The sequence below is a fragment of the Tiliqua scincoides genome, chromosome 1, assembly GCF_035046505.1.
Source record: "Tiliqua scincoides isolate rTilSci1 chromosome 1, rTilSci1.hap2, whole genome shotgun sequence".
In the NCBI taxonomy this organism is placed as follows: Eukaryota; Metazoa; Chordata; class Lepidosauria; order Squamata; family Scincidae; genus Tiliqua; species Tiliqua scincoides.
In genome coordinates, this window is record NC_089821.1 from 236,702,589 (window position 1) to 236,729,993 (window position 27,405).

The 27,405-nt window shown below is 39.7% G+C and overlaps 1 protein-coding gene across 4 annotated transcripts in view; it reads left to right on the top strand.

The window, feature by feature from the left end:
• Nucleotides 1-27,405, top strand: part of CRIM1 (cysteine rich transmembrane BMP regulator 1) — a 184,175-nt gene that overhangs the window by 134,473 nt on the left and 22,297 nt on the right. For all 4 annotated transcript variants that reach the window (XM_066611539.1, XM_066611540.1, XM_066611542.1 and 1 more), the window contains 4 exons: nucleotides 9,137-9,262; nucleotides 14,809-14,965; nucleotides 25,681-25,802; nucleotides 26,893-27,102. In XM_066611539.1, the coding sequence (XP_066467636.1) occupies nucleotides 9,137-9,262; nucleotides 14,809-14,965; nucleotides 25,681-25,802; nucleotides 26,893-27,102 (615 nt within the window). The remainder of the gene's footprint in view (nucleotides 1-9,136; nucleotides 9,263-14,808; nucleotides 14,966-25,680; nucleotides 25,803-26,892; nucleotides 27,103-27,405) is intronic.

A 27,405-nucleotide genomic window follows, 5' to 3' on the forward strand; every position in this document is an offset into this window, starting at 1 on the left:
ATTTATGATTCTATTATTCATTTATACTAGTTTATCTAGCTCTGTGTTGAATTCTGTGAGGTTTGTTTTTCATTGCCAAGTTGCTATTTCAGGGAGCATCTACATATTGAACTGTCTGACTTTTACTCTTTGAGGGCATTAGGGTCTTTTTTTGTGCCTGCCTACTAACCATTTTTTTTCTATCTTCTACTGCTTCTGGGCCATTTTCTTTTCTTGAAAGGCCTTTTCATTGCACGATCTCAGCCAGTAAGGAATCACATAGTGAGGATGATGTCATTGTAGAACCACGTAGCTAATCTGATGTGACTGAGTGACAAATTGCCATGGACAAATGAAGCACATTTGACAAATGAAGCAAAATCAGAGAAGGTACCTGAGGTTCTCCTATGAATCTTCACACTGTCAGTACTGTGCCCTTCCCTTTGGGTTAGCGACCTACCCAAGGGTATTCACGAAGGTTTTAGTGGTACTAGTGGCAAAATTCAGGCAGAAGGGATTATTTTCCCTTACCTGGTCAACATTTTAGTAAAGGCATCATCCAGGGAGCAAACAGAGCTCAACACTTACCAGATGGTGCTCTGTCTGCAACTTTATGGTTTTGTGATAAACCAGTCAAAGAATTAACTGGTTCCCACCCAGACACTGGAACACCTGGGGGCACTTTTCAATACCCAAATTTTCCATGCTTTTCTGTCAATAGAGAGACTGCAGAGGAATCATAGACATGATACTCCGGATTCTCAGAGCAAATTGGGTAGATATAATGTTGGTCCACCTGCTAAGAATGTTGGTGTCATGTCACCAACTAGTCCACTGGGCCCGATCCCACACTGGAACTCTTCAGGAGTTGCTCTGTCCCCTCTCAAGAAGATTGAGAGAAGATGTCACTTCCTCATCTGATTCCACCATTCCTGAAGAAGGATTTGCAGTGGTGGGTGTACAGTGGACAACTGTCCAATGAAGTGAACCTTTAGAACTCGCAACTCATAATCCTGAACACAGATGCCAGCCTATTGGGTTTGGAGGCCCACCTAAATGGAGATTTATTCAGGGTCATTAGTCGCCTCTGGAGATGACTCAAAACATCAATCTTCTGGAGCTGAGAGGTATCCGTCTCTCTCTGTTTCAGTTTAAACTGCATCTCCGCCATTGTCACATTCTAGTATAGGGTTTTCCCCCATGTATTGACATCACCAGCTCTGCAAGAATGTCATGCTTGTTGAGTGTCATTATACTGCAGTTTACTTAACAAATACTGCAGTTATTCAAAATCCTAACACATCCCATTGATGTTTCATATTCCTGAACCTTTAATTTTTCTCTTTCTGACTCCTCTCTTGATGCCTATTGCTTTGCTTAGTTTGATTTCCCAGAGGGGAATTTAAAATCTTGAGTCTGAATTATTTGGTAAAAGCATTATCTGCAAAATTAAACTCCCTCATTTAGGGCAGTTTTCGATGGGCTTTCTAATGAAGATCAGTTGAATAGTCTCAGCCTTCTTCTGGGAAAGGACAAATAATTCTTGTTGTCTATGAGGTATGTTTGTATGTAGCTATCAGAGCTCAGTTTTCTTGGAATGATTGTAGGAAAATATTTCTTTTCTGATTTAGCTTGTGTTGTGAAGGTGGTGACTCTGCATTGTCCTTCATTAAAATCTTAGATTATGAAGGATTTTATTTTAAATAGGGAAATGTGGATAAGCAATTCTGTCCCTGTTTGAAGATTTTCTGTAGCCAGATTTGTTCCATTAGGAAAGCTTTCAAGTTCCTTTCTGTGTCTTAATGGCTTGAAATATCACCTCTTTTGTGAATTCCTTGCTTTGTTTATTCTATTAAATTTTAATTAAACATAAAGCCAAGTAATACAATCCTAAAAACACTTTGTTACATGGTGATTTGTTGTTCCTGCATTAGGAATGTGGGCACCAGGAAGGAAATTCTCTAGCACTGAACTTGGAACTGGTATTTTTCATGTAATGAACTAAGGGAAAAGTAAAGCTGTCTGGAATGCTAACTATGAGGATGGAAAACATTTAGTCACCCTTGGAATGATATGAATGTTTTTCCAGGAAGCTTAAGTAAACGCACATTCTGCAGTTCAGGCGGCAGCAGTTAACTTTTTTGGAGGACAGACAAAGTTCCAAAAGAACATAGAACTTAAAGTTCATTAAGGATCAAACCTGTCAGGGACAAAATAAATTGTTTGTTTTGATTAATCAACTAAATATTATTGCTACTAACTTCTCAGCAACTGAGTGTATTTTTGTAACATTGCAATAAACAATAAAATAAACATTTTAAAGGAATATTTGATGCTATATGTCTTAAATCCAAACATTGCAAGAGTGGGCTGCAGAGAGCTGTTTCATTTCACTCATTGCTTTGCTTAATTTTATATGTTATCCAAACACACGTCTTTGAGGCCTAGCTGGCTCAATATTGAAGGCATGTAAACAAAATGGCTAAAATTTCCGGTCAAGAGCCTTGGCCACATATTGAACACTTATGTTCACTTTATGCTAGTGCCTTGCTAACCAGTAAATGGAACCAAGAGCTTTCTTGGGCAGATTGAATCAGGTGAATTATTACCTTAGCAAATCCAGTCAAGAGAACTTGGAACTTTTTGCAGACCTCTTTGCAGTATCTTCCCCACTCAGTGTCTTTATGTTAATGTGCCAACCTCTTCAGCTATCAGGTCTTGATTACTTTATCCTGTACCTTGATTGATCCTTTTATTAACAGTTAAAAGCAAGATTCAAGGCTGTCCAGTGGTTGATGTATGTGTCCATCTAGTCTTTGCTATGTTCAAAACCTGCCCTTCCACTTTGTACCTGCCCTGACCTATCAGGATACATCTTTTCAAACTTCTGAAGCCTATAATTACCTTGGACTTTTCCAGTCAAAATGTGTGTCTCTCCTGGCTCCTACGTGAGCTGCCACGCACCTTGTCCTGGATTAAGGCTGAAATCCTATACGCACTTGCCTGTGTGTGTCCCCTTTAACTTGGTGGAACTTGCTTTTGAATAGACATGCATAGGATTTTGCTAAAAGGCACCTCTAAGCCACATGGGCACTCTGGGCTTTCTCAGAGCTGTAATAACTGAAGCTATCCACAGCCATGCAGTGATTCAGGCCCCCAGAGCTTGAACTACATCCTCATTCCAGAAGTTTGCTACACCTCTGTGAGCCCAGTTCACTTGAGCCACACTGTGGATGCCTCCTATTTGGCTCTGACCCTCTGCTCTTGGTTTCATAGTGGAAACATTATGTGAGCTTGACTTCCTTAGCTTTGGTGTCCCCCATGCATTCCAGCACCCTTGTATGTTTGCACAGCTATCTAAGCTGAAATACTGTTCCTTCTATCCTGTTTTTTCCTTACCATATGCAAATCCACTGCCAGTTCAATTTACTTCTTTTATCCTGTTATCTCTGTCCAATCTTCAGTCTTTTACTCATTACAGTTGGGACCTCCTTAGAGGATTCCTTTTTCAGCAGTTCTCTCTTCCCCCAAGTATAGTCTCCTTGACAGAAACATCAAAGTCCAGATTTCCTAAATCCTTTATGTTCTGTAATTTGGATGTGAGCTCTAAGCTCCATTCAGGTACAGTGGAGACTTGACAGAGAAGAGGATGAGGTAATACTCTGTTGAGCTTAGGAGCAAGTGGAAAGTTTCGTCTGATCCGAAGCTGCATGCAGCAGTCATTACAAACAAGTGACCTGGACATGGAATAATCTCTGAGCATTCTGTGTAGGGAGGCTTGCCTTTATTCTGGCTACCATATCCCAGATAATGCAACATGCTTATGAGCAATTTATGATCACTCTGATTCCTCACATCTAGAAAAGGGAGAATTCTTGGAGGAATTAGCTTAAGAATATCTATTCTCACAGAATCTGTTCCTCAATCTATTCCTTGTCCAAGGCTCTTCTTTGATCTCCAGACTTTGAGTGTTAGCAGTTTTTATAGTCAAGTTTATTATTTTGGATAGAGTTGAGCTGTTTGTCATATGTAGATAGCTAAAGGACATTGTTGGCAGGTGAAGATGAGCAAGTGAACAATCTCTTGTATCATGATGAGCGCCATCATACTGGAAACCAAAGAGAGGAGGAAAACCTTATCTACTCTAGAGGAGAAACAAATTTGTATGTTTTGAGACTGTAAGGGCCCTATCCTATGGTGCCCAGCTCTGGCAGTGCACTCATACCGTCAATACTGGGAGTCATGAAAGTGCTGTAAAGTGCCCCACTTTGTATAGTTTGCCTATTGGAAATACCACCAGAAGTAACTAGCAATGTTGTCATCACCAATTACTTCCAGATTGGGAGGCTAGGCACAATGTGACAAAGCACATAAAAGGCTCAGGGCAGTTGGTAGAGCTTTTTTGAGTGTGTAAAAAGCATACACTGGAGTTCTGCCCACCAAGCCCTCTACTGCTGCTTGTCACACTGCATTGCTGGTCTTGCTGCCAGGCAGAGGGGATCTGGGGGTCCCATGTGTACCACCAGACACCACCTCAAGTACCACCAGTGGTATGAGTACAGCTGGTTGAGAAATGCTAGGTTAAAAGGATTCATCTAGAACAGGGGTGTCCAAAGTTTTTGGCAGGAGGGCCACATCGTCTCTGACACTGTGTCGGGGGCAGGGGGAAAAAGAATTAATTTACATTTAAAATTTGAATAAATTTGCATAAGTTTACATAAATGAATATATTAAAGATGAACTTATACGAATGAGTGAAGGTCTTGCAATAGCTCAAGGCCTATAAAAGGCCTTACACAAAGCAAGGCTGGCCTTTCCTTTGCTGCTGCTACTGCATCACAGACATGAAACAACAAGCAGTGGAGAGAGCCCTCATCCCACAGCTCACGTGAGAGGTCAGACAATCGTCCTCACACTGAGAGCAGTTGCGTCAGGCCAGTGCGGGCTCCAACAAATCTCTGTAGGGCCAGAGGCTCATTGGAGACTGGGGGCTCCCTGAGGGCCGCATTGAGAGGCCTCGAGGGCCGCAAGTAGCCCCAGGGCCGGGGTTTGGGCTCCCCTGATCTAGAAAGTAGTTCTCCTGGTTACCATCATGTCTGCATGGAGAGATGAAAAGACGAGTTCCTTTTCTGTCTCTGTACCTTTTTTCGGGCAAGGTAGTACACAGAATTTATCCCCAAGGTAAATATTCCATCCCCAAGGTAAATATTTATATTCTATAAAGTTCCATCAGATCCAGGCATTATTTCTGTCCCAAAGTTTGTCACCCAGAATCTTATCATGATAGTATGTGCTTGATACCCATTTAACTTTGAGGATGGAGTGAATGGAAGCATTCAGCAGTCAAAAATACCAGCAGTGGGGTCAAGATTGCCATGTCCCCAGCGCACTATGAATCAGTGAAATATGTAAGAGTGTTCTGTTGTGCTTTTGGCTCTTTAGTCTCAGCAGGTATTGCAGCCCCCTGTCACAGAGGATCTATAACGTCAGCAGCTCTACCTGTTAATGCTCTGATCAAAGATATGTGCCATAGACACTATCACATTGATACTTTTTCTTCTATGGATGCTGCTATCAGTTTGCAGTTCCATAATTGAGCACTGTGGAGGCCTGATCAATCAGTACTCATTCTGGGATGAGGAATATCTGTAATATTTGCTTTTGACTGGTAGGAGAATAGTAAGAGATAAGCTCTTATCTCGCAGAAAGCAAATTCCTTTCTGGAAAATGAAGTGTAATTGGCCTGCCTACTTAATCATAGGAGGAGTTCAGCTGATGCTTTTTTCCTGTTCTTCTGTCAACTGAAAGAAAGGAACTTCCCAGTAAGACCAAATCTCTGCCCATGACCTAGCTTTTGGGCAGGGAGACCTGTGAGTGTTACAGTACAGTGTTATAGTACTCCTGAATCTCTGGTTTGTGCTCACAAAGTCCCCCACCCTGGAATAGGGGATTTTCTGTTCACATCTCTTAGCTGTCCTGCAACATGAGTAGCTGCTAGGTAAGCAATTCAGGTATTGCCTGTTTATTTTTTTTTCTTTCTGTTATTTTATTTTTCCATCCAGCCTTCATTACTAAGTTTCCTTTTCTGGACATTTGCTATTTTAATGTAAAGCACGTACACTAGTCACTTAGCTTTGTCAAAAACTTTCGTAGACTACCAAAACTTAATTGCTTTCCAATGTCATAATAAACAATTATAGGGCAATGCAGACAGGTTACAATTAGTTAATCAACCAGCCCATAGTGTAGAAGACAGTCAGAGTGCATAGCATTATTAGATTATTTCAACCAAAATCTATTTAAATGAAGGTAATGAGAGTGGAAGTGGTTTGAAGAGCATGAGTATGTGTCTAGACTAATTAGAAGTGGCACCTTGTTAACACTTTCTCCCACTATGTGACACCACATAATCTGGATGATGTGGCCAAATTTATTTGAGGTGTTTGCTCTAATGATTTTTTAAAGACAAAGGTATTATTAAGGTCTAATTTGGTGTACTCTGCATACGAAAACCTTTAACTACATATCAGATTTCTTTAAAATGCAAAACTGGGAGGCTCATAAATGGAAAGTGTTATCTAATTCAGTAGAAAAGTTATAAAGCAGTTATGGGGAATGCAGTCTACCTGCAACGTAACATAGCAATTTAGTATTGCTGATGGGCACTATTGATGCTGTTTTAGTCAGAAATACATGTTCTTGCAGGAAAAAAATGTTTTTCATTTGCATTGTGTTTCATGATCTAAGGAGTACAAAGAGAGTCATGTTTGTTTTCTGACAATTATGAGGATAAATCCCATGACCATGCTATGCATAGTTGTCCGTATCAGTAAATCTTTTACTTTTCATAATGTTGAGAATTTCAGCTTTGATGTCTTTGAAATGTAAACCTGTATGTCATTCCCAGTTGTTCAGACAGTTGAGAGGTTTAAAAAAGGATTATCTGCTTTAAAAAAAACACAACCAAACTCCTTCCAGCAGTTAGCCGTTCTAGAACTCTGTAAAATTTATTTTTCCACCTCTTGGAGACCCAGTAACTGATCACCTCCACATCTAATATTTTGCAGCCTGGAGTTTTTGCCTTATAAATTCTGGTCACAAGACATCAAATATGCAGTTCCAGCTGGATTTGGAGTTTAAATGTTTCATCTATATTTTGGACATAGGAAAATTAGAGCATTAGGCTCTATGGATTGAGGGGAGGGTGATTTCATGGTTCAGATGAAGAATGTGGCCTTCCTGGCCCGTTCATCTGTGGCCTCTTGCAGTCGGTCCTGTGAATAGACACTGGTCTGGCCCTTTGCTCTCCAGGTAGGTGCCTAGCACCAAATACAAGTGTTTAGATTAGTAGTTCTCAAATTTTTAGCACTAGGACTCACTTTTTAGAATGAGAATCTGTCAGTACCCGTGGAAGTGATGTCATGACTAGAAGTGATATCATCAAGCAGGAAACTTTTTAGCAATCCTAGACTGCAATCCTACCCACACTTACCTAGGAATAAGTCCCATTTACTATCATTGGTAAAAGCGTATACATAGTAGCCTATTAAAAGTACAGAGCTGTAACATTTTCTCAGATGCAGTCATATACCATGGTCTCATCAAGTCTAATATATTAAAATTAAAATATGAAATGAGTGGGGACCCACAATTTGAGAAATACTAGTTTAGATACATGTCTCTTTCATGGCTTGAATTAAACAGAATTAACAGAAATAAAATATTGACCATGTAACAAGATGGTCCTTGTAAGTCATCTGGGCTATTGCTGTCTTGTGAGTGGGTGGCAATCCCATACAAGTGTATTTCTGCTTCAGAACCAAAATGGTAAGTTGCTGTTTGCATAAATATTTGCAACCCAGATAGATTCACTTCTTACAAGGAGCTATGAACTACAGTGATTTCATATCAAAATAAGCACTTAATCTGTTAAGTAAATTTTAGTTTACTTGAGAATTTACGTAAAAGTTTAATGAAAAGCCTAATGTCCGAATGCATCTAAATTTAGACAGGCAACATATTTTCTAAATAAAATCTATAGGTGTTAAATGTTATGTTAAATATCATAGAGCAATTTCATAAAAATATTGTGTATTGAAAAAACAAATGAAGAGTTTCATTCAAAAACTAAAAAAGTACAAGTCAAGATGAAAAATAAAACTCGTCAAGGGATTTTGCATAATGTTATGCATCTGTGAAGAAATATATTTTAATGGCTGACTAGAAGCTGTTGTAACCAACTACAGTGATATCTGTATATTATTGAGAACCATTGTAATCTAAATATTAGCAGTCCTCTTTACCACTGCCATCCTTTTCTTATTTTTTACCATTTAAAGTTGCTTCTAAATATACAGAGACAGAGTACTATTTTCCCATCTATTGTCTCTTTATCTGTGCACTCAGTCTTTCTTCTACAGTTTGTCAAGGGCAGCAGTGAAAGGCTAACCTAGATCACATGTCTGTATGTGCTTTTTCAAGCTTAACTATTTGCCTATTCAAATAACCAGAAGCCTGGCAGTAGTTGAACTGGCTTTATTTGTTGAGTCTTGTTCAGTGAAGTGAAAAGAGCTGATTTCTCTCTCTCCCCCCCCTTTTTTTGAAGCTGCACTTTTGTGGGGGGTGAGGAGTGAAGTGATTTCTTTTGTCCTCTTGCAGCTTATTGAGCATTAGGCATGCATATAAAATTGCTCTATCGCGGGATGTACCTTTGGGGATGGAAGAAGGTGGCTGGTTTGGTAGGCTTGCATTGAAAAATTTGGGGTATATAGAATTGGAACCTGTATGAGCATAGTCATAGATTTTAAAAAATGCAAGTTCGCTTTTTTTACTAGTAAAATTTTCTGTTGGTATTGTATAGTTCTGGCACATCTTTTATGAAAAACTACTGTTATCATTCAAGAATGTGTAAATCGTAACCAATTATAAGTGATTTTTTTTAGACTGTTACAGCATTTCTCTGTTAATTAATACATAACATTGTATTTGGGGGGCAGGGAGTATGGAATACAGGGGGGAGGGGGTGGATTGGGTCTAGGAAGGAGGCAGGTTTGGCAGCAGTGGCAGCTACCAAATACTAACCCCCTTCTCTGACCCAGTCTCACAGCGCTGCACCAGCTGTTTTATAATAAATTATTCCTTGTTTTAATCTGTTTAGAACCAACGTACATCACAATAGGTCCACCCACGTGTTTTCCTCTGAACTGCACATTATCAGAGAAAGATTGTATCTACGATTTCAGAGTAGACCAAAATGGTTGCCGCATCTGCCAGTGCAAAACTAGTAAGTACAGAAAGGATCTTGAATTGCCATTTTTGAACAAAATATGTTGGCTAAAAATAGTTTAAAATTATTCTTAGCAATTTCATATTTTTCCTCTTCAGTATTGATTCATCTCATGTGCAAGATAGCTAGTTGTAATGTGTCTATTCTTTTTCATAAAAAACATGGGGGAGAGGTTGCAGCTTGGTAGCAGGACACATGCATAGTGTATAGGTCCTGGATTTAAATCCCTGGAATTTCCAGAGATCCTCATGTGAAACTTTGGTTAGTTGGTATATAGATGATACTGAGCTGTATGGGCTAGTGATTCCCATGTAAGTTACCTATACACAAAATCTTTCAGAGAGACGGTAATCTTTAGAGAAAAATTTCTGAGATAAAAAAGACATTTATTTTTAAATATTGTGTATGTGATGTTGTTTTTTTGTTTCAATCAATTTTTAGGGCATTGCCAATAAACCTTCAAACCTATTTGACTTTATAAACTATTTCAAAATTATTCATGCCTGCCATGTGGCTGCTTATACATACAGTAATTGAAGAAGCTCAACCAGTATCTAGTTGTTGTTTCACTGAAGTCTTGATAACAATGATCCTCTGAAATATTTTCTCATCAAGCCCTTGAAGTGCAGAGACTAGGTCTCTCCATACCCTGACCTGCTGACCAGATCCGGGTTTTGGGAGAGTCCTTCCCCCCATGAGTGGCACTTAACATTCCGCCACACTGTAGTTCTTCTGGGCACCAGATCTGGATGATGCAATGCTCTGGGCAGTCATGTCTGCCCAGAAATGTAGGCGCAATGCCTGCTGGGGCATTGGATCATAGACACGACTGCCCAGAGCACTGCATTGTCCAGGTCCGGTGTCCAGAAGAACTGTGGCACAACGTAACAGTAAGTGCTATTTGCACCGGAGGTTTACCCTGTGCACAGCAGTCTCCAGTTTAGAGACCGCTGGACTAGATTGTTGGATTTAGGGAGACCCAAGTTCAGATCCCCACTTATCTATATAGTTTACCAGATTCATCATCAGCTCTTAGCCTTGCCATCTCATATGACTGTTGTGATTCAGAAGGAAGACACATACATTGACTCTAATAGAATTTACTGCTGATTAGATATGCATAGGATTGGACTCTTAAATATGTTACCTTGAAATCCTAGATACAAGGATGGGATTTTTAAAAAGAGTCTCCTCTAAGCTTGTAAACTTCCTGAGGAAATTCAGTTTTGAGGCAGTTCACTACATGGTTATTCTGTAACAGTGAACTCTAGAAGTACAAAATTTTGATAGGGAAATAGTCTTAAAACACTAGAAAACTTAGCAAAAACGCTAAATAAAAAATAATTTTTTTCTCTAATTCCTGCATGTACTAGGGATTGAACAGGAGCATCTAGACCTCTGCATAGTGTTCAAACAGCAGCTTCCTGAAACCTTCCTTTAAATTATGATTTAATAATTTATGATGCAACAGAAGAAGGTGCTGCTCTTTAGCAACAAGAAAAAAAGTTCTATGGTACATATAAATCTGAACATCACCCCCTTGGTGAATATTTTGTGGTAGTGCTAGCCCCCCTTCTCAGTGTCCAAAAGTGTACACATGTGGCAAAAAGTGGAGACTCTTTGTCTTAGTATTATGAGAACAAACTTTAAGCTCATGCTCACCCCCATCCCCATCCACTGAGATTGAAGACTTCCAGTCTAAGTTTTCAGAAAACCATATTTTGTGGTTCATATTTGTGTTTCATATTCAGATGAAATATTAAACTATGTTTTGCTGCAAAGTGAAATCAGAAGTTTCAGATCGGTACATAAGGGGAAGAAGAGAGAGAAGCCCAAGGCTCTTGACTGCTTAGCACCAAATCATTGCTTTGGTGTTATGTCAAATGACACCTTCTGTTGTCTCTCTTTTTGAAAATACTTACCATTCATTTCATGTTTCCTGCATGAAAAATGTTCTCCTTAAAGAGGCTTTACAGGGTAAGCTAGGTATAGAACAAGTTGGGCTCTATTAGTATTGAATAATACTAGTTGGCAACTTTCAGTCTCGAAAGACTATGGTATCGCGCTCTGAAAGGTGGTTCTGGAACAGCGTCTAGTGTGGCTGAAAAGGCTGATTCGGGAGTGACAATCCCTGTTTAATGACATCGCTTCCTCCCTATGACATCACTTTCAACCCTCAGCAGGCACCATGATTGCTGTTCGGCCTTCGGTATGAAACACATTTGACACCCCTGCACTAGCATATCTTGAGAGTAGGATTGGGCCTTTGAAGAGCTGTATAATGTTAAAACATTAGATACCAAACAATAGAATTAAATGACATGTTAATATGAAAAAAGTATTACATTTTGAATATTTAGCTTTATATAGCTTATAGGGAAAACAATTGTTTATCTCTATATAGAGATTGTTTATCTCTATATCATACCACTGACAATCAAATGCACTTTAGAAAAAGTTAATAAAGTACAGGTTGAGTCTCATTATTCACAAGGGTTTCCGTTCCCAGAACTCACATGGATGGCAAAAATCATATTAAAGCAAATCCATTTAAAAAACAATGTCCCTTTTCTAGGCAATTTAAAAACAGCCTTGCTGACTTTTGTGATGTAAGATAGAGTCATTAGGCAGACAATCCATCCATCAGTCTCTCTAGAGGTGCTTAGAAAGACTTCACTCTGAGGCAGTGACCCCTCCCTGCAGAGCTGGGAAGGAATACAAAGTGATTGTCTTTCTTTCATGTGCTCAGGGGGAAGAGAGGGGTCCCTTACCTTGAAGTGAAACAAAGTTCTAAGTGCCTGGAGAGAGAATGATTGAGGGATTGCAGCCAGCTGCCCACTCTCGCATAAACAAGGCTATTGTTAGATAACTTTTTTCCTTTAATTGAAAGGGCCTTTCTCATATCATTAAAATAAAACCGAAGGTGAAAAATCCATGGATAATATCTGTATTCTCTTCGAACTCTTTATACTATTCAACACTAAATCAGATATCAGTGACAAAGGATCAGTTTGAATATTATTGTAAACCATTGTTTAATGCAGCATGGTTTATGGAGCTCTGTGCTCAGATTTAGAGTAGCAAACCACAGTTTACTGTTGCATTTGAACAAGACAAACTGTGGTTTACTGATATAATATTGTGTGTAAATCAGGATTTAAAACCTAGTTCCAAATATGTTTAATCTTAGTTAGTTAATTAGAACAAATGATGCCTTGCCAGTAGATAGGAAGTGAAAGAGGAAACCAAGCACACAACAGGAAGAGGAAGAAGTGGGGAGTATGCAAGTATGGAGCTAGCTTACATAGCACCAAACCACAGTTTGACATTTATATCCCATTTTGTTGTATGTAGAATATTTTTCTTTTGGCTCTTTACTATTAAAGTATAATTCTAGAAAATTGGGTAACATTTTACAGTTTCAGGGGATGGGAGAATAGAAAATAAAATCGAATAAGGATCAGCAGGTGCAGTTCATGCTGCCCAAAAGAGGAGGAGAAATCAGTACTTTATTGAGAAATGATATTTTTTAAATATCCTATATCCTATTGGAATTTGGCAGTGCACATGAAACCAATCAAAAGACACTTGGGGGGTTATTACTCTTCCTCTGCAAAATGTCATTGCTGAGTTTTGACTGACTTTTTTTTTTTGCCTTGTCTAAGCTTTTGAATCTGCTGAAAATTCAGACAGTGATTCCATTTCCTCCAGGTTTGATGAAACCTGAATTTTTCCCCTGTCATTATTAGTTTCCAAAAGCAATGGAGGCCTGCAGCTGCCTATGGAGCTGAAAAAAGCTTCCTCTTCCTGGGTTGTAATAGCCAGTTCTTAAGTAGGTGATCAGGATTTTCATTCTACTTGAAGAATCTGTGCAAATGCACAATTGGCCACAGTCACATGACATATTTTGTAAAATAATTCAGTATAGGTGGGCCCATATTTGTGAGTCCTGTATCCAAGGATTCAGTTATCCGTGGATCATGTCCATGCCCCCTCCAGAGCAGAGGGAAACTGCTTCCCTTACCTCCAGAGGATCCTCTAAGCCCAGCAGAGGCTGTGAACATCTGTCAGACTGAGCCCTAGAGTTTTTCCGTGAAACCAGAAGTGGCATTTTAAATGTTTTCTAAGGTATTGGGAGGCCCAGGGAAGCCATGGATGGCAAAAGGGGCCTCACTTTCTGAGGTCTCCATTGCCCAGGGTCTCCTAGGGACCCATGAGCTCTCCAGGCCACCTGTCTTGCCCTTCCAACAGCCTCAAAGCCAGGTGACCCCAGGGCAGCATGGACAACACCCAAGGCACTTGAGTTATCTCTGATATTTCTTTCCATACTTTAGTTATCAACTGCGTTTCATGCCTTAATGTTATCTTAAAATGCCCACACACGCACACACAGAGCCAAGAATCTTTGTTGGTATCAAAAAGTTACTTATTGTGTAACTAAAGTTTTCACTTTTATTAGTCATATCACAGATGTTAGCACCTGCTTTGTTTATGTGAGCACCATAGAAATTTTCTTGAAAAAGTGATAATGGTGCTCTTGTGTAAACATTTATTGAAGTTGGCTTGAAAAATCTAGCCATGCAAGACTACTGTGAAGTAATTATTGTACAGCCCTTTTAGAGCTGAAAGGCTCTGGTGCCCAATTCAAAATGTATTACATGGAACTCCTGCTGATTTCACCAATAACTAGTAATTAGCCTAATTGGTGTATCTGTAGGCAGATTATTTCAGTTTCTTAGTTGCAACCCAAAGAAGGTGTTTATATGTAGTTAAGGGAACGGCCTGTCCAGCCAGGAGTTTCTGTAATGTTCTCTGTGCTATAGGTTTCAGATATTAAAAGGCAGACTTCTTTTGAAACCTAAAAAGTTTGCCTTTCTCTGAATGAACTCTGCAGCACCAAAGATGTCAAAGAGCAGCTGCATACACAGGTCCCTTAAGCATAAATATCATCTTTGGATTACAGTCTTTATCTTCATTTACTGCTTCCAGAAAGACAAATTAATTATTTTTAGTATCTATTATATTGGCCCTTTCCAAGCATTTTAATATACCATACTCTACGAGTTGTCTACATATGTTAAACTCTTTCATTTTATAGCAATGTTTAACAAAAGAAATTGTATTTAAATAGTGAAAAGCTACTTGATAAATTGATTCTCACGTATGTCTTAGATTAGTTAACTTCTGCTATAAAAATGTTCTTTTCTTATTAAAATAGGAAGCTACTCAAAACAAATAGAAAGGTTGTGTGTAATGAAACAAATTATCTATAGGATATGACTATAGATATGTGAAAATGAAATTTTCTCATAAAATTTTAACAGCATAACATTCCATGGTACTGATCCAGAATAGACTAAAATGTTTTTAAAATTGCACAGTGGCACTGTTCTGAGCCATTTTTCTATATGCATGCACCTAGATTAGGACATAAACCATCATTTGTAAGGGGATTGTTAAGAAATGATTATGCTTGTTTAGGCATTTTATTTCTGAGATGAATGACAATTACGAATTTGCTAAGCTGCATGTGTTCTTCACAGGAGAGGAGCTGTGTACTGACCTCATGTCAGGTTGTTCCTTGGATTGTCCCTTCGGTTTCCAGATTGATGTCCACAACTGTAAGATCTGTCAGTGCCGCCCACGGCCTAAGAAATGCAAACCCATAGTATGTGACAAGTACTGTCCATTTGGATACTTGTACGTATTCTTATTTAAAAGCATATTTATCACAATCTGTAAGCATATAACACAATGAAAAGCCAATTAATGTATGTTTTATGTGAAATATAGAAAGCTGTCCTAGAAAACAGGAACTGTGAAGAAAGACTTGCATATCCTAGGTTGAGTGAAGAAGCTTTTTGCATTCACAGTGGAAATTGTAATTGATTATTCACCTAAAGCAAGGCAACCTTTCCCCCCTGCCTCTGCAATCAAGAAAACAAAATTAGGACATCTGGGAATATTTTTTCCTACCTCTTCCATTTCTTGTTACAAACCAGAATTTATACAAGGATTGCTATACAGCTGTCTTAAATTACTACTAAATTCAGATAACAGAAAATGTGTTTTATTCAGCCCAATTAAAAAAAAAAAAAACACTCTTCCAGATACAGTTGGACCTCAATACCAACAAGGGATCCGTTCCTGGATGACCACTGCCCCTGTGGATACCAAAACAGATAGTGGAATCTGCTGGTTTGGTCCATCTAAGACCTCTGGAGGTGACTGGAACGGCATTTCAGTTACATCCAGAGATGTTCTAAACCATGCTACCTCCCTGCACTTCAGAAGGCCCTCTGGAGACTAAAGCAGACTTCTGGTTTTTCACTAAATTGAAAGTGTGCTTTAAAAGGCTCAGGCAGGCCTTCTGAAGTGTGGGGAGGCTGCACGTGAGAAGGTCTCCTTCCTGATGCAACCACCACTTAGTTCTGGATGCATCTGGGAGTTACAGGTTGACTCTTCTGGCCCATGTTGGGTCAAATCCAAAAGTCCTGAACAGGTCCATGGATAAGAAGAATGGACCTGTAATGTTTAACAAAGGACCACTGATTTATTTACTTATGTCCTTTGATCTTCATGGAAAAGCATATCATGTGGTGTCTTGTTTGATCCTGTGATGTGTTGAGAAATATAGGGAAACTGAATAAAATTGAATGGCTTTATCACAAGTTGCTGTCTTCTCAGAATTGAACACAATGGCCTTTGATGTTCAACATTGTAGTTACAAAAAATCATAACAGTAGTTATAATCATTACATTTTTCCAAATAGAGATTCATGTTAGTTACTTCATGTTATTAGTAGTTTATCTTCAGACTATTTTAAGATGACTAACAGTGATACATCCCGTGCATTTCTACTCAGAAGTAAGTCCCTTTGTGTTCAGTGGCGTTTACTCACAGGAAAGTGTTATATGATAGCAGCCTTAATCCATGTACAACAGTTTTTCATGTATTCATGTCAAGTTATTCTTTAGACTTCTTCAATTTTGACCTATTCTACAAGACACAGAATACTCTTATGATGCTTTGTTAAAAAAAATGACAGTCCTGTATTTTGCGTGTCCCTAAGCATGTAATAGAGAAACTTAGGCAACAGTTCTAGTAATCTCCATGTTGAAAAAAAATTGTGAATTCCCCAAAGATGCTTAGATGAATGAATCGAGGCAACATTTATTGGGTACCTAAATAGTTAATCAGTGGGACTATTCTACTTCTAAACGTAAAAGATGAATGGAGCTATGTATAGAGTGTCAATTTCATATCTGGCACACACAAGTAGAAAAGCACTTGTAAAGAATCATGCAAAAGATTAGAAATGTGGCAGTTTGGAGACAATTAAGATATGTCAAAGGTATAATTTACTAGGGCAGCTTTTAGAGGTGAATTTGAAATGGAAGGTCAGAATATACTATTCCTTCAAGTTTGAAGGAAGAGATTAGTGAGACTGAAACAAAAGAGATTATTTTTCTGTCATCATTCTTTGTAGATGGTAGAATATAGATGGTCCTATGCCTATCAGCAGGGCAGTAAGAAGGTGCAACTCATACTAGGTAATATTTTTTGCAAACTAAGCAACTCCCCAGGTACGCAGAAATATGTTTAAAAGAAAACAAATAAAAAATCCAAAAAGGACTCACTAAAACTTAGGAAGATTTAGTATGTGACGTGCCCTCCAGGATCCACTGAGTATTTTGATAATTTGGGAGGGAGGGGTGAAACTAGGAGGAGGACTGACCTATTTAAACCCCAAACATTTTATTACATTTTGAATTGAATAGAGAATTAAGGTCTGGGAGATGTGTCATTTAAAAAGCATCTCTCCTTAGAGAAGTGTCAGAAGAATAAAAAGAGAAATCCTCCCCACACAGCGTTGGCTTTAGCTTTAGGGTAGAGGAGACCTTGGAGCAAAAGCCCTATAAGGGTCCCCAAATGGTGAACAGTCTCCATATTTTAAAAATATGTGTACACCAGCTACCCTCTATGGTTTCCTGGAACCAGGCAATGGAGCGGTGATTTTCAATCTTTTTCATCTCATGGCACACTGACAAGACACTAAAATGGTCAAGGCACACCACCAGGTTTTTGACAACTGACAAGGCACGCCATGCTGCCAGTGAGGCTCACATCTCCCATTTGCCCTATTAATAAATGACCTTCCCCCAAATTCCTGTGGCACACTTGTGGACCACTCGTGGCACATTAGTGTGCCACGGCACAGTGGTTGAAAATGGCTGGACTAGAGTTTAATTCTGTCACTTGCTCACCACCACTCACTGGTAAGTCTCCTCATTAGGATGGTGCCATCATTAGGGTGGTTTACCAGGCAATGGTGAAGAGCTTCAGTATCAGAATTTGAAAAATAGTACTCAAGGGGAAAAGAGTTTAAAAAATTTTTGTGCCCCCAGGTGCTTTTTGCTATAGCTTCACCACTGTTCACAGGGTCAAATGAATTGTGCAGGCAAGTTGCAGTAGCCCATGGAATCTTCTGAGGAGCAGGCAAGACTCCATCCAAGCCAGCCTGATTGCTCTGACTATCAAAGTGACCTTCCTCTTGGCCTGTGGATCTAAGGCATCTTGTCCTTCCTCATACTAGAAACCACAGTACTAGTCTGAGTCATGCTCTCATAGCACCACATATGTGTACCCACACTGTCCCTTCATGCATCAAAATAAAAAAAGAAACAAAAAGTCTGATCAGCCAACAAGAGTGTATCCTACAGAATGCATTGGAGTAGATATTGACATAGGCCCATGTTTGATATGTTAGTAATGAATTTCTGAACTGTCACCAGGGCAGGTATCTCAACATGGACATAGAAATACCCAAGTACCATGTCTGAGATTACCTCAGCCTCTCAGACACAGAAACTACTGTGTGGTAGGCTGGAAGGTGTGCCAACACAATTTCAGTACTGTTTTGACTATTCTGCATCTGGAGAACTGCTAGAGAGGATGTTATAGGAATAACATAGGAATGTTATAGGAATAACAGGAATGTTATTGCCATATCATAAGTCCACCTCCCTGCCCCTGCAGCTGAGACTGCTGCAATATCTAATCAACAAATCTGAGAGAGACTTAAGTGCCCAATCCTATCCAGCATAGGGGCAAATAGCAGCTGCTGCATCCTATACTTGATGCGAGCAGGCTGGTGGTCTCATCAGAGTAAGGGAGCATTTGCCCCATTACCCCCAGCCTGCTCAGTGGGGCTCTCAGAGCTGCACCAGCTATTTAGCTGGTGCAGACTCAAGAAGCCCCATGTCAGGCTTTCGAGCATGGGAGTGGGGATACAATTCTGCGGAGGGGGCCTCCATTGGTTCCACCCTTCCCAGGCATATCCTGCCCCTGTTCTGCACTCCCCACACCCAGAAATGCCTCCCCCACCCTCCTGCCACCTTCTCCACTCTCCTGCTCCACTTGGCACTTACCTTGTTTCCGCTGGCAGCCAGGTCTCCAACAGCAATGTCTATAGGGGGTTGCAGGCCTCCCCCACGGGGCTGATTATTCTTTGGGTGCTATAAATGTGCTTTACTGCACGTTTGCAACACCTGGCACTACAGGTGCAGTGCCAGCAGTTGTGCAGCATTGGATCAGGCTCACCGTCATCCTACCTTGTCCAACCAGGTTTCCATTAATACAAACCAGATCAGATCCTTCATCCAAGATTAAATTCTGAATCGAGTTCGTTTTATTGTTGACAGATCTTGTGGGGGCAGCAGTAGTTTAGGTTACAAGGGTTGCCACTAGAGCCACTGGTAACCCCCAGGCAGGAAGGACAACTAGAATGGGGAATAGTCTTGAAATGACTGTGTTCTCTTATAGTGACCTGTTCTACCTCCACTGCCATGCCTTCCAAGACCCATCACCCTATTTATATGCAGAACCTTCTGAAAATATCCAGACAGTTGAGTGGGACCAATATAATGCATAGTTCCAAACTCCCATCCCAGTCTGTAAAATCTTGGTAGTCAATGATACGCAGTGTTGCAAAGAGAATCAAAAAGATGGTTGCTAGATCAAGCCAAGGGTCTGTCTATTCCAGCTTTTGGTCTCTCACAATGCCACACTTGTGCACAAGACAAAAAGATACTCGTATCCTGTTGCCTTGCCCTTGTGTTCCTATCATTCAGATAGGTTTCTTCAAGCCCAGAGGTTGCATGTAGTCATCATGACTTGTAACCTGTGATGAACTTTTCATAAATCTTTCCAATCTCATTTTAAAGGAATCTAGACCAAGTGCCATCAAAATCAATATTTCCTCTAAGGGGGTCACCGCCAGCAGCAGTCATTACACCTCCTCGAATAACATCATCACCTCATTTCTGGGTTTCCAAGCTCCACACTGCAAATCTTAGAGGGAACACTGATCACCATGTCCTATGGGATGGAGTTCCACAGATAATTACACACTGGATAACACACTTTTGTCTGTTCTCGGCAGTCAATTCTGACAGACCCCTGGTTCTGGTGTTGTATGAGAGAGTAAATAACTTCCCTCTATCCACCCAGTGCATAATTGTATGTGTCTCAATCATGTCCCCCTAAGGTGCCTTCTTTTTAGACTGAAGAGCCCCAAATGTTATAGCCTTTCTTCGTAATAAAAATACCCCAGCCCACTCATCATTTTGATTGCTTTCTTCTGCATCTTTTCCAATTCCATTATATCCTTTTTGAGATGCAGCAACCAGAACTGGACACAATACTCCAAATGTGGCCTTACCATTGATTTGTACAATGGCATAATAATATTGGCTATTCCCTGGCGGAGAAAGGGCATTCTGAATGTGCATGGAATTGACCTTCTTCATAGCTGCTGTGCAGTGTGGAATGACACTTTCATCAATCTTCCCCACCACCATCCTAAGATCTCTCTCCTGATCCATCACAGAGAGCTCAGAACCTATCAGCATATAAATTCATATGTGAATTTATGATTTCTTGCAGATCTACTGTTTTGCTGCCAATATGAAGAGCTCCTTCTGGAATGCTTCACAGTCCATTCTAGAGTTAACTGCCTTGAAAAAGTCAATGTCATCCACAAACTTGGCCACCTTGCTGCTTATCCCTAATTCCGTGTCAGTTATGAACAAATTGAAAAGAACTGGTTCCAAGACTGCTACTTGGGCGCACACCACTTTTCACCTCTCTCCATTGTGCAAATGCTCATTTATAGCCATTCTGTTTCCTTTTCTTCAACCAGTTTCCAATCCATAAGAGGCCCTCTAATCTTAATCTCTGACTGTTGAAACTCTTTAGTGCGTCTGCTTCACCTACTGAGAGTTCAGATAAATATCAGCGTGTTCAACCACCACACACCTATTGACCTTTTTCAAAGAACTTTAAATCAGTGGTTCTCAAACTTCCCCGGAGCTTCTTTACTCCCAGGGTAAGTCTGTGAGGGGGCAGCAAAGCGATACCCAGGATCGTGCCCCTGTGGGGGAAGGGGGGCTATTTTTAAACTAAACATACATGCTCTCAGGGTGCAGGGGGTATGGGGAGCCCCGTGGAGCACTTGCAGGGCTCCCTGCGGCTTCTAAATAGTGAAAGTTGCAAGCGTGACGAAACCAGAAATTCCACTTTCGGGTTAATCACACTTGGAACTGTCACTCTTTAGAAGCCACGGGGAGCCATGCAAATGCACCACAGGGCTCCCGATCCCCCTAGGACCCTGAGAGCACATTCATTTAGTTTAAAAATAGCCCCTCTTCCCCCTTCAGGCACAATCCTGGGGATCACTTCACTTTTTTCCCCACCCCATAAAGGGAACAGGGTATTGTTACACAGACTGGTGGGTCACGACCCACCAGTTTGAGTACCACTGTTCTAAATGATTTGTAAGGCAAGACTTACCCTTATGAAAGCCTTACTGATTTGCCCTCAGCAAAGCTTGTTCTTCTGTATGCTCCAATTTTTTATCCTTGATGAGGCTTTCCACCATCTTGCCTGGAACCGATGTTAGGCTGACCAGCCTGTAGTTTTCCCAAGTTCCATCTCCCTACTTTTTTTAAGGATTGACATGATATTCACTATCACCCACTCCTTTGGCACATTGGACATTTAGGGCACAATCCTAACCAAATTTCCAGCACTGGCATAGCTGAACCAGTGGGGCATGTGCTGCATCCTGCAGTTGGGGGCAGTCATGAAGGCCTCTTCAAGGTAGGACAATGTTTGTTCCCTTACCTTAGAGTTGCATTGCCCTTATGACAGTGCTGGAAAGTTGGTTAGGACTGCGGCTTTACAGGGATATGTTGCATGTTTTAGATAATATCAATAATTTCACCCTTGAGTTCCTTAAGAACCCTTGGATAGATACTATCAGGGTCTGATGACTTGTTAAACTGCAATTTGTCAAACTCTGAAATGACCTCTCTTAATCTATATTTGTCTTAATTCTTTGGTCACCTTTCCTGGAAATGCTGTTTTGAGGCAGCAGTATCTGCTCAAGGTCTTCTGCCATGAAGACCAACACAAATACCTCATTTAATTTCTCTGTGATTTCTGTCTGTGATCTTTTATCTCCTTTTTCCCTCCCGAACTGTCTAGTGGGCCAACTGCTTCTCCAGCAGGTTTCCTAATTCTAACATATTTGAAGAGCATTGTTATTTCCCTTCATGTTGGTGGACAATGCATTCCTCCAAATCTTTCTTTGCCTCCGTATTGCTCTTTTACATTTCTTTTACCAGAGTGTGTGTTTTTTTATTCTCCTCATTAGGGCAAGCCTTCAGTTTACAGAAAGAAGCCTCCTTCCCCTATATAGACTCTCTGATTCTGCTGACAATCTCCTGGACTTGAGTTGTTTCTCTTTTGTGATATACACTCCACCTTGGCCTCTGTTATTGATTTAACAGCCACTGTGTGCTCTGGAGATATTGGCTGCTCTTTTTCTTTCAGCTTCTTTCTAACTAGTCTCTTCATTTTTGAGAAGTCTGTCCTCTGGAAATCAAGGGTTAATGTGTCAGATTTGCTTGGCACTTTTCCCCTGACCTGGTTGAAATGGACTACAGCCTGGTCAGTGTTCCCCAACAGTACTATAACATTTACATCCCTCACCAGGTCCTGGGCTCTGCACAGCACAGAGCCCAGCTGAACCAGAAGGCAGTGATGACGTATGACATCGTCACCAGAAGATGCCCTTGCAGCACGCAGCAAGCAAAGGGATCCACAAAACTCTATGAACCCCTACATTGGTTCCATGCAATTTCAAATTTAGAGTCACCTGTTCTCTGACTCCATGGCTAACTTCTATAAGCTACAGTCATTTACCATATCAAGAAATCCAGTCTCTTTGTCATGACCAATGCATAAATTTACCCTGTCAGTATGAGGATAATTGAAGTCTCCCATTAACGCAGTAGTGTGTCTCATGAATAGAGCTATTTGAAAGCAGTGTTATTTTATTCAGAAGTAAACCCAATGTGTTCAGTAAGACTTGGGCTGTTATCCTATCTTACTTACCAGAAACTAACACCTCTACTCATGGATGCCTCTAACATAATTAAAAAATGACCTATTCCCCTTGCCTACTCTCTGAAGACAGGTTATCACTCAGACAACCAAGGCAGTTTCTGTCCCAAGATCTTGCAGGAAACTTAAGTAAATTGAGCTGAATATAACAGGTAAGCCCAGCCAATATTAAGAAATGCTGCATCATCCTGATCCTTTCTAGAAGAATTAGCATGCATGCAGCCATTGTTTTGTGAGTTGGGATTTGATTTCTTAGCATTTTATTTATTCAATCATTTATATTCCACCCTTTTATCCTCAGAGGGGCCATAAGGGTAGCTAACAACATAATTTGTAACAACCCAGTGATTGGTTTAAAATAAAAATGCAAGATCAGGCAGTAAACAAATATGAAACCAAGGTTGGGAAAAACTGTAAGAATGACAAGTGTGGGAGAAGGTAGCCTTGCAAACATTCAGGCCTCAAGTTATGTAGGACTTTAAATAGCAATCTAGCACCTTGGTCTGAAAGCATATTGATAGCCAGTGCTATTGATTAGAAGCTGTCAGACCAACAGGCTCCAGTAAGAATCCTGGTACCTATATACTGAACCAGCTGCAGTTTCTGGATCATCTTTAGGGGCAGACCCATCAAGAAAATGTCTCAATATTGTTTCAAGCTGATTCACCCCCCCCCCAATACTTCTTTTCTTTAACTTCTTTAATCAAACACTTTGTACTCCATTAACATCTCTGTCTTTGGCCACAACACCTAAACTTACCTCCCACAGCTCAGCCTTCTCTCTGCTGGTGCTGAGATGGGAAACATTTGAAAATGTACTTAATGTGTGAGTGTAGGAGTGATGCAGAAGGGATATGTCCTCTAGGGTCAACAAACAGGAAGCAGGGAAAAAGAAGCTCAGTCACTCTGAAGCAAACGGTTAAGGTGAAGAAGGAAGAGAAGGAGGTTTGGGCTGAAAAGAAAGGGCTGGGAGTGTGTTTCAGGAAGCATGAGAGAGTCACCACTGTGGCTTATGTGATCCCTATGTGATCAAGAACTCTGCTCTCCACCTCACTTTGGGAAAACCTCAGTCACTGCCATAAGTGAGGAAATACTTAGATAGTGACAACAGGAAAGGATAGTAATACACTGGGTTAAAACCTGCATACTGGTGCCCCATCTAGTGGATAAAGAAATTGCTGCACCTGAAAGTTTGGATAAAGACTCAAGGAACTTACCTGTATTTATCTAAAATGTCTCTCCTGGTACCTTCTTTGCACCTCTAAAGGAAGACTTAGCTGGCAGAACCACAGTCTGTTCTACTATTTTTTGAGATTGAAAGAGTCTAGATAGGAATCATATTATTTCTGTGTACAGGGTCTGGTGTTTTTCTGAGATTCATTAAACAATAGTCATGCTAATGGCTGAAGTGTGACTATGCAAACATCTTACTTCCAGTTTCTGTAGTAGCTACACTTTTGGTTTAAACTTTTGAGTAATTGTATATGGTAGTAAAGGTGCCTGTGTACAAGGCTGACTTAAGAGAGATTATGGCTTCTTCTAGCTCTGATTTCTTTGGCTGGTTTACAAGATTGATATGTAAGTTATGGCTGAAATTTTTATTCCAAAATAGTGTTGATGTTGTCTTTCAGTCTTTAAATCAAGTTTCTGATGGTATTTGAAGTAATAAGCACAGGATTTCATTACAAATACTTAATTTGTTGATTAATCTTTCAAACATTAAGTGTAAACGAAACTCTTCAATTCTTAAAGCTTGTTTTTGTCTGGAGATGTCTTCTTAGAATTGGAAAGGATGTTAATGAGATTGGTGTGAATGGTCTATGAGTCTCTTGCTTGCACAGAACAATGTATTTAAGCTGAACTTCAACTAAGATATTATTTTTTATGGTTAAAATTGGAGAAAACTTGTCTTCATTAGTTAACATCAAAATAGCATCCATAGTAAAACTTTGTATATGTATCTTTCACAATTATTTCATGAAAAACACATTTCAAATCTGTTGCACATAATCATTCTTCATCATGTATTAAACACAAAATTTTTCTTTAACATTTATCAGATATATGTCTAAAATATTATTTATTTTTACATGTCAGAAAGTCATCCTTAGCAAAATATTATATCAATCATGAACTCACTGGGGGCCCAATCCTATTCAGCTTTCCAGCACTGGTGCAGCCTCAGTGCAGACTCGAGGTAAGGGAACAAATGTTCCCATATATTTAGGAGGCCTCTGTGACTGCCTTCCCACCATAGGATGCAGAGCACATCGCATTGACATGACTGCACTGGCACTGGATAGGATTGGGACCTGGGCCAATAAAGTCACAATCTCTAGTTGCAGTAGTGGAAGTATTAATGCTGAACCTGAAAGAGTTATAAAATTAAATTATTTTCATACTGCAAGTACTACAAAAATTATACATTTCTCATCTTTCTAAACTTTAGACTTTTTCACCAACAATATTTTTCATAATAATAATTTAATAATAATTTTATATTTATTGATTCGATATTTGTGATCCAGGTTGATAGTCTAGCATCTGAAAATACTTTTGAGCAATGTAACGGGTGTGTAGTATTTCACATGGAAAGAGAATTGACTTCAGAAATTGGGTTATTACAGCGTGTCCTTCATCTTATAGATTTATATTACAATATGCAAACATGGCAAAGAATCTTGATCAATCCGTGTTCTGTGCCCAGTAGTAAGTAAGATTAGTTATTTAATTTTGAAAAAGAGTTTCTGTCTGACAGATCACAGGTCCAAGATGTTTTTTGTTTGTTTTGTTTTTGGTTTTTGTGTTCTTTCTCTAATACAGAACTATAGTTCATTTTCTGTCCTGGACAAGCGTCATAAGAATAAAACAGGTCAGTAGTGATTTGAAATGTTTAATTCTTGAAAAGAAATCTAACCTTTCACAAATAAATCTGATTATCTAGGAGGAACAAGCATGGCTGTGAGATCTGTCGATGCCAGAAATGCCCAGAACTTTCATGCGGTAAGAGCTGTCCAATGGGCTTCGAGCAAAACAATCAAGGATGTCTTATCTGTAAATGTAGAGGTAGGTGCAGCACTCATGTACTACTTTTCTATCCAGTTTATGTACATTATATATGTAAAAGTATATCATAGTAAAGTTACAAAGTCAGAACAAGTTTCATCTAGTTTTAGGTAATACAGGCATCCATATCAATGGGAGATATGTTCCAAGGGTGCTCTGTGGATATGGAAACTGCAGATAAGAGGGAACCTAATTTAGATGTATTAATACATTGTACGTATATAACAATTATTTGAAAAATGGCTGATTATTAAAGAGTTTTCATGGTTGTATTATGCACCCTTCATACATGGGCTTTCATATTCATTTTCATGGAGAGAGCTAATTTGCACATGGATCTGCTTCTTACAGAGGCAAACCTTTATCAGTGGGGTGCTTTGTGTGAGCATCTGAGCTTCCACATCTGCATATAACCCCTGGACCAGAAGAAAGAAGTTTAACTCTATAAACTTATCAATGTAACCTAAGAAGCGAATGACATAAAACAAGTCTTCACAATGTAAACTTTTAATACCTAACATGCTGATGGTATTAAGTAATTATTAAAAAAGGGGGCAATTCGTCATTGATTTCCAAACCAAAAGTATTTAGCAGAAGGGGACTTTAAGCCCTATTCACCATCTCCAGTGGAATGGTATTCTCAAAAACACTAAAAGAGAGTGTTGCTCTTCATTAAAGGGAGAAGAGACTTTCCGGTTCTTATGTTAAAATCTTCTTCACATGCATGTATTTAAGAAGATAAAGCTATTGATCTTTCTCTAGTATTTGCAGGTTGTGCTCATTAATTATTAAACATTGTGTACATTTGCTCCATGGCCTTTGATGTTAGATGTTCATTAGTCCATTTTAAGATCCTGAGCCCCTTGGAGGCATGACAACATTTAGGAAAAAAAGAAAACATTTTATGCCATTCTGAATCCTTAGGATAGAGTGGAATATAAATCAAATTAATAATAGAAACCAGCATTATACATGATGGAGTGTACCAAGTACTGCTCAGTTTGATTGTGTTACTAAAATAAATAGAGCAAGATTAATAGATGTTTCTTAATACCCTAATATTAAGATAGTGCTTTTTGGTCATTAACAGAATTATCCGGTTCTGTAATGCCACCTGTTAAGGCAGGCTCTTGCTTGTCAGTGGATGGGCATCGTCATGAGAATGAGGAAAGTTGGCATGATGGCTGCCGTGAATGTTACTGTCATAATGGACGAGAGATGTGTGCTTTGATTGCCTGCTCTGTACCTAACTGTGGAAATCCCACCATCCATCCAGGGCAGTGCTGCCCATCTTGTCCAGGTATGGTTTTATGTTCTGCACAATATAATAAAGTGCACTTTGTTTGTATGTGTGAGAGTTCTGCTCATGGAAGGGATCCTCCTGTGAGCGCAGCTCTCCTTTCTGAACAGAGCAGAAAGTTGTTGCACCAAGAGTTTTTACTCCAGTTATGAAAGGAGAGTTTTGCTCATGGGAGGGGTTCTCCAACCAATTTCCTATAGTTTGAAGAAAAATATTAAAATATACTAAGGATTGACAACTTAGGAAGGAATCCCCTTTTTCTGCCAAGAGAATGAGTAAAGGGCATGTTTGGGTGACCAGAAA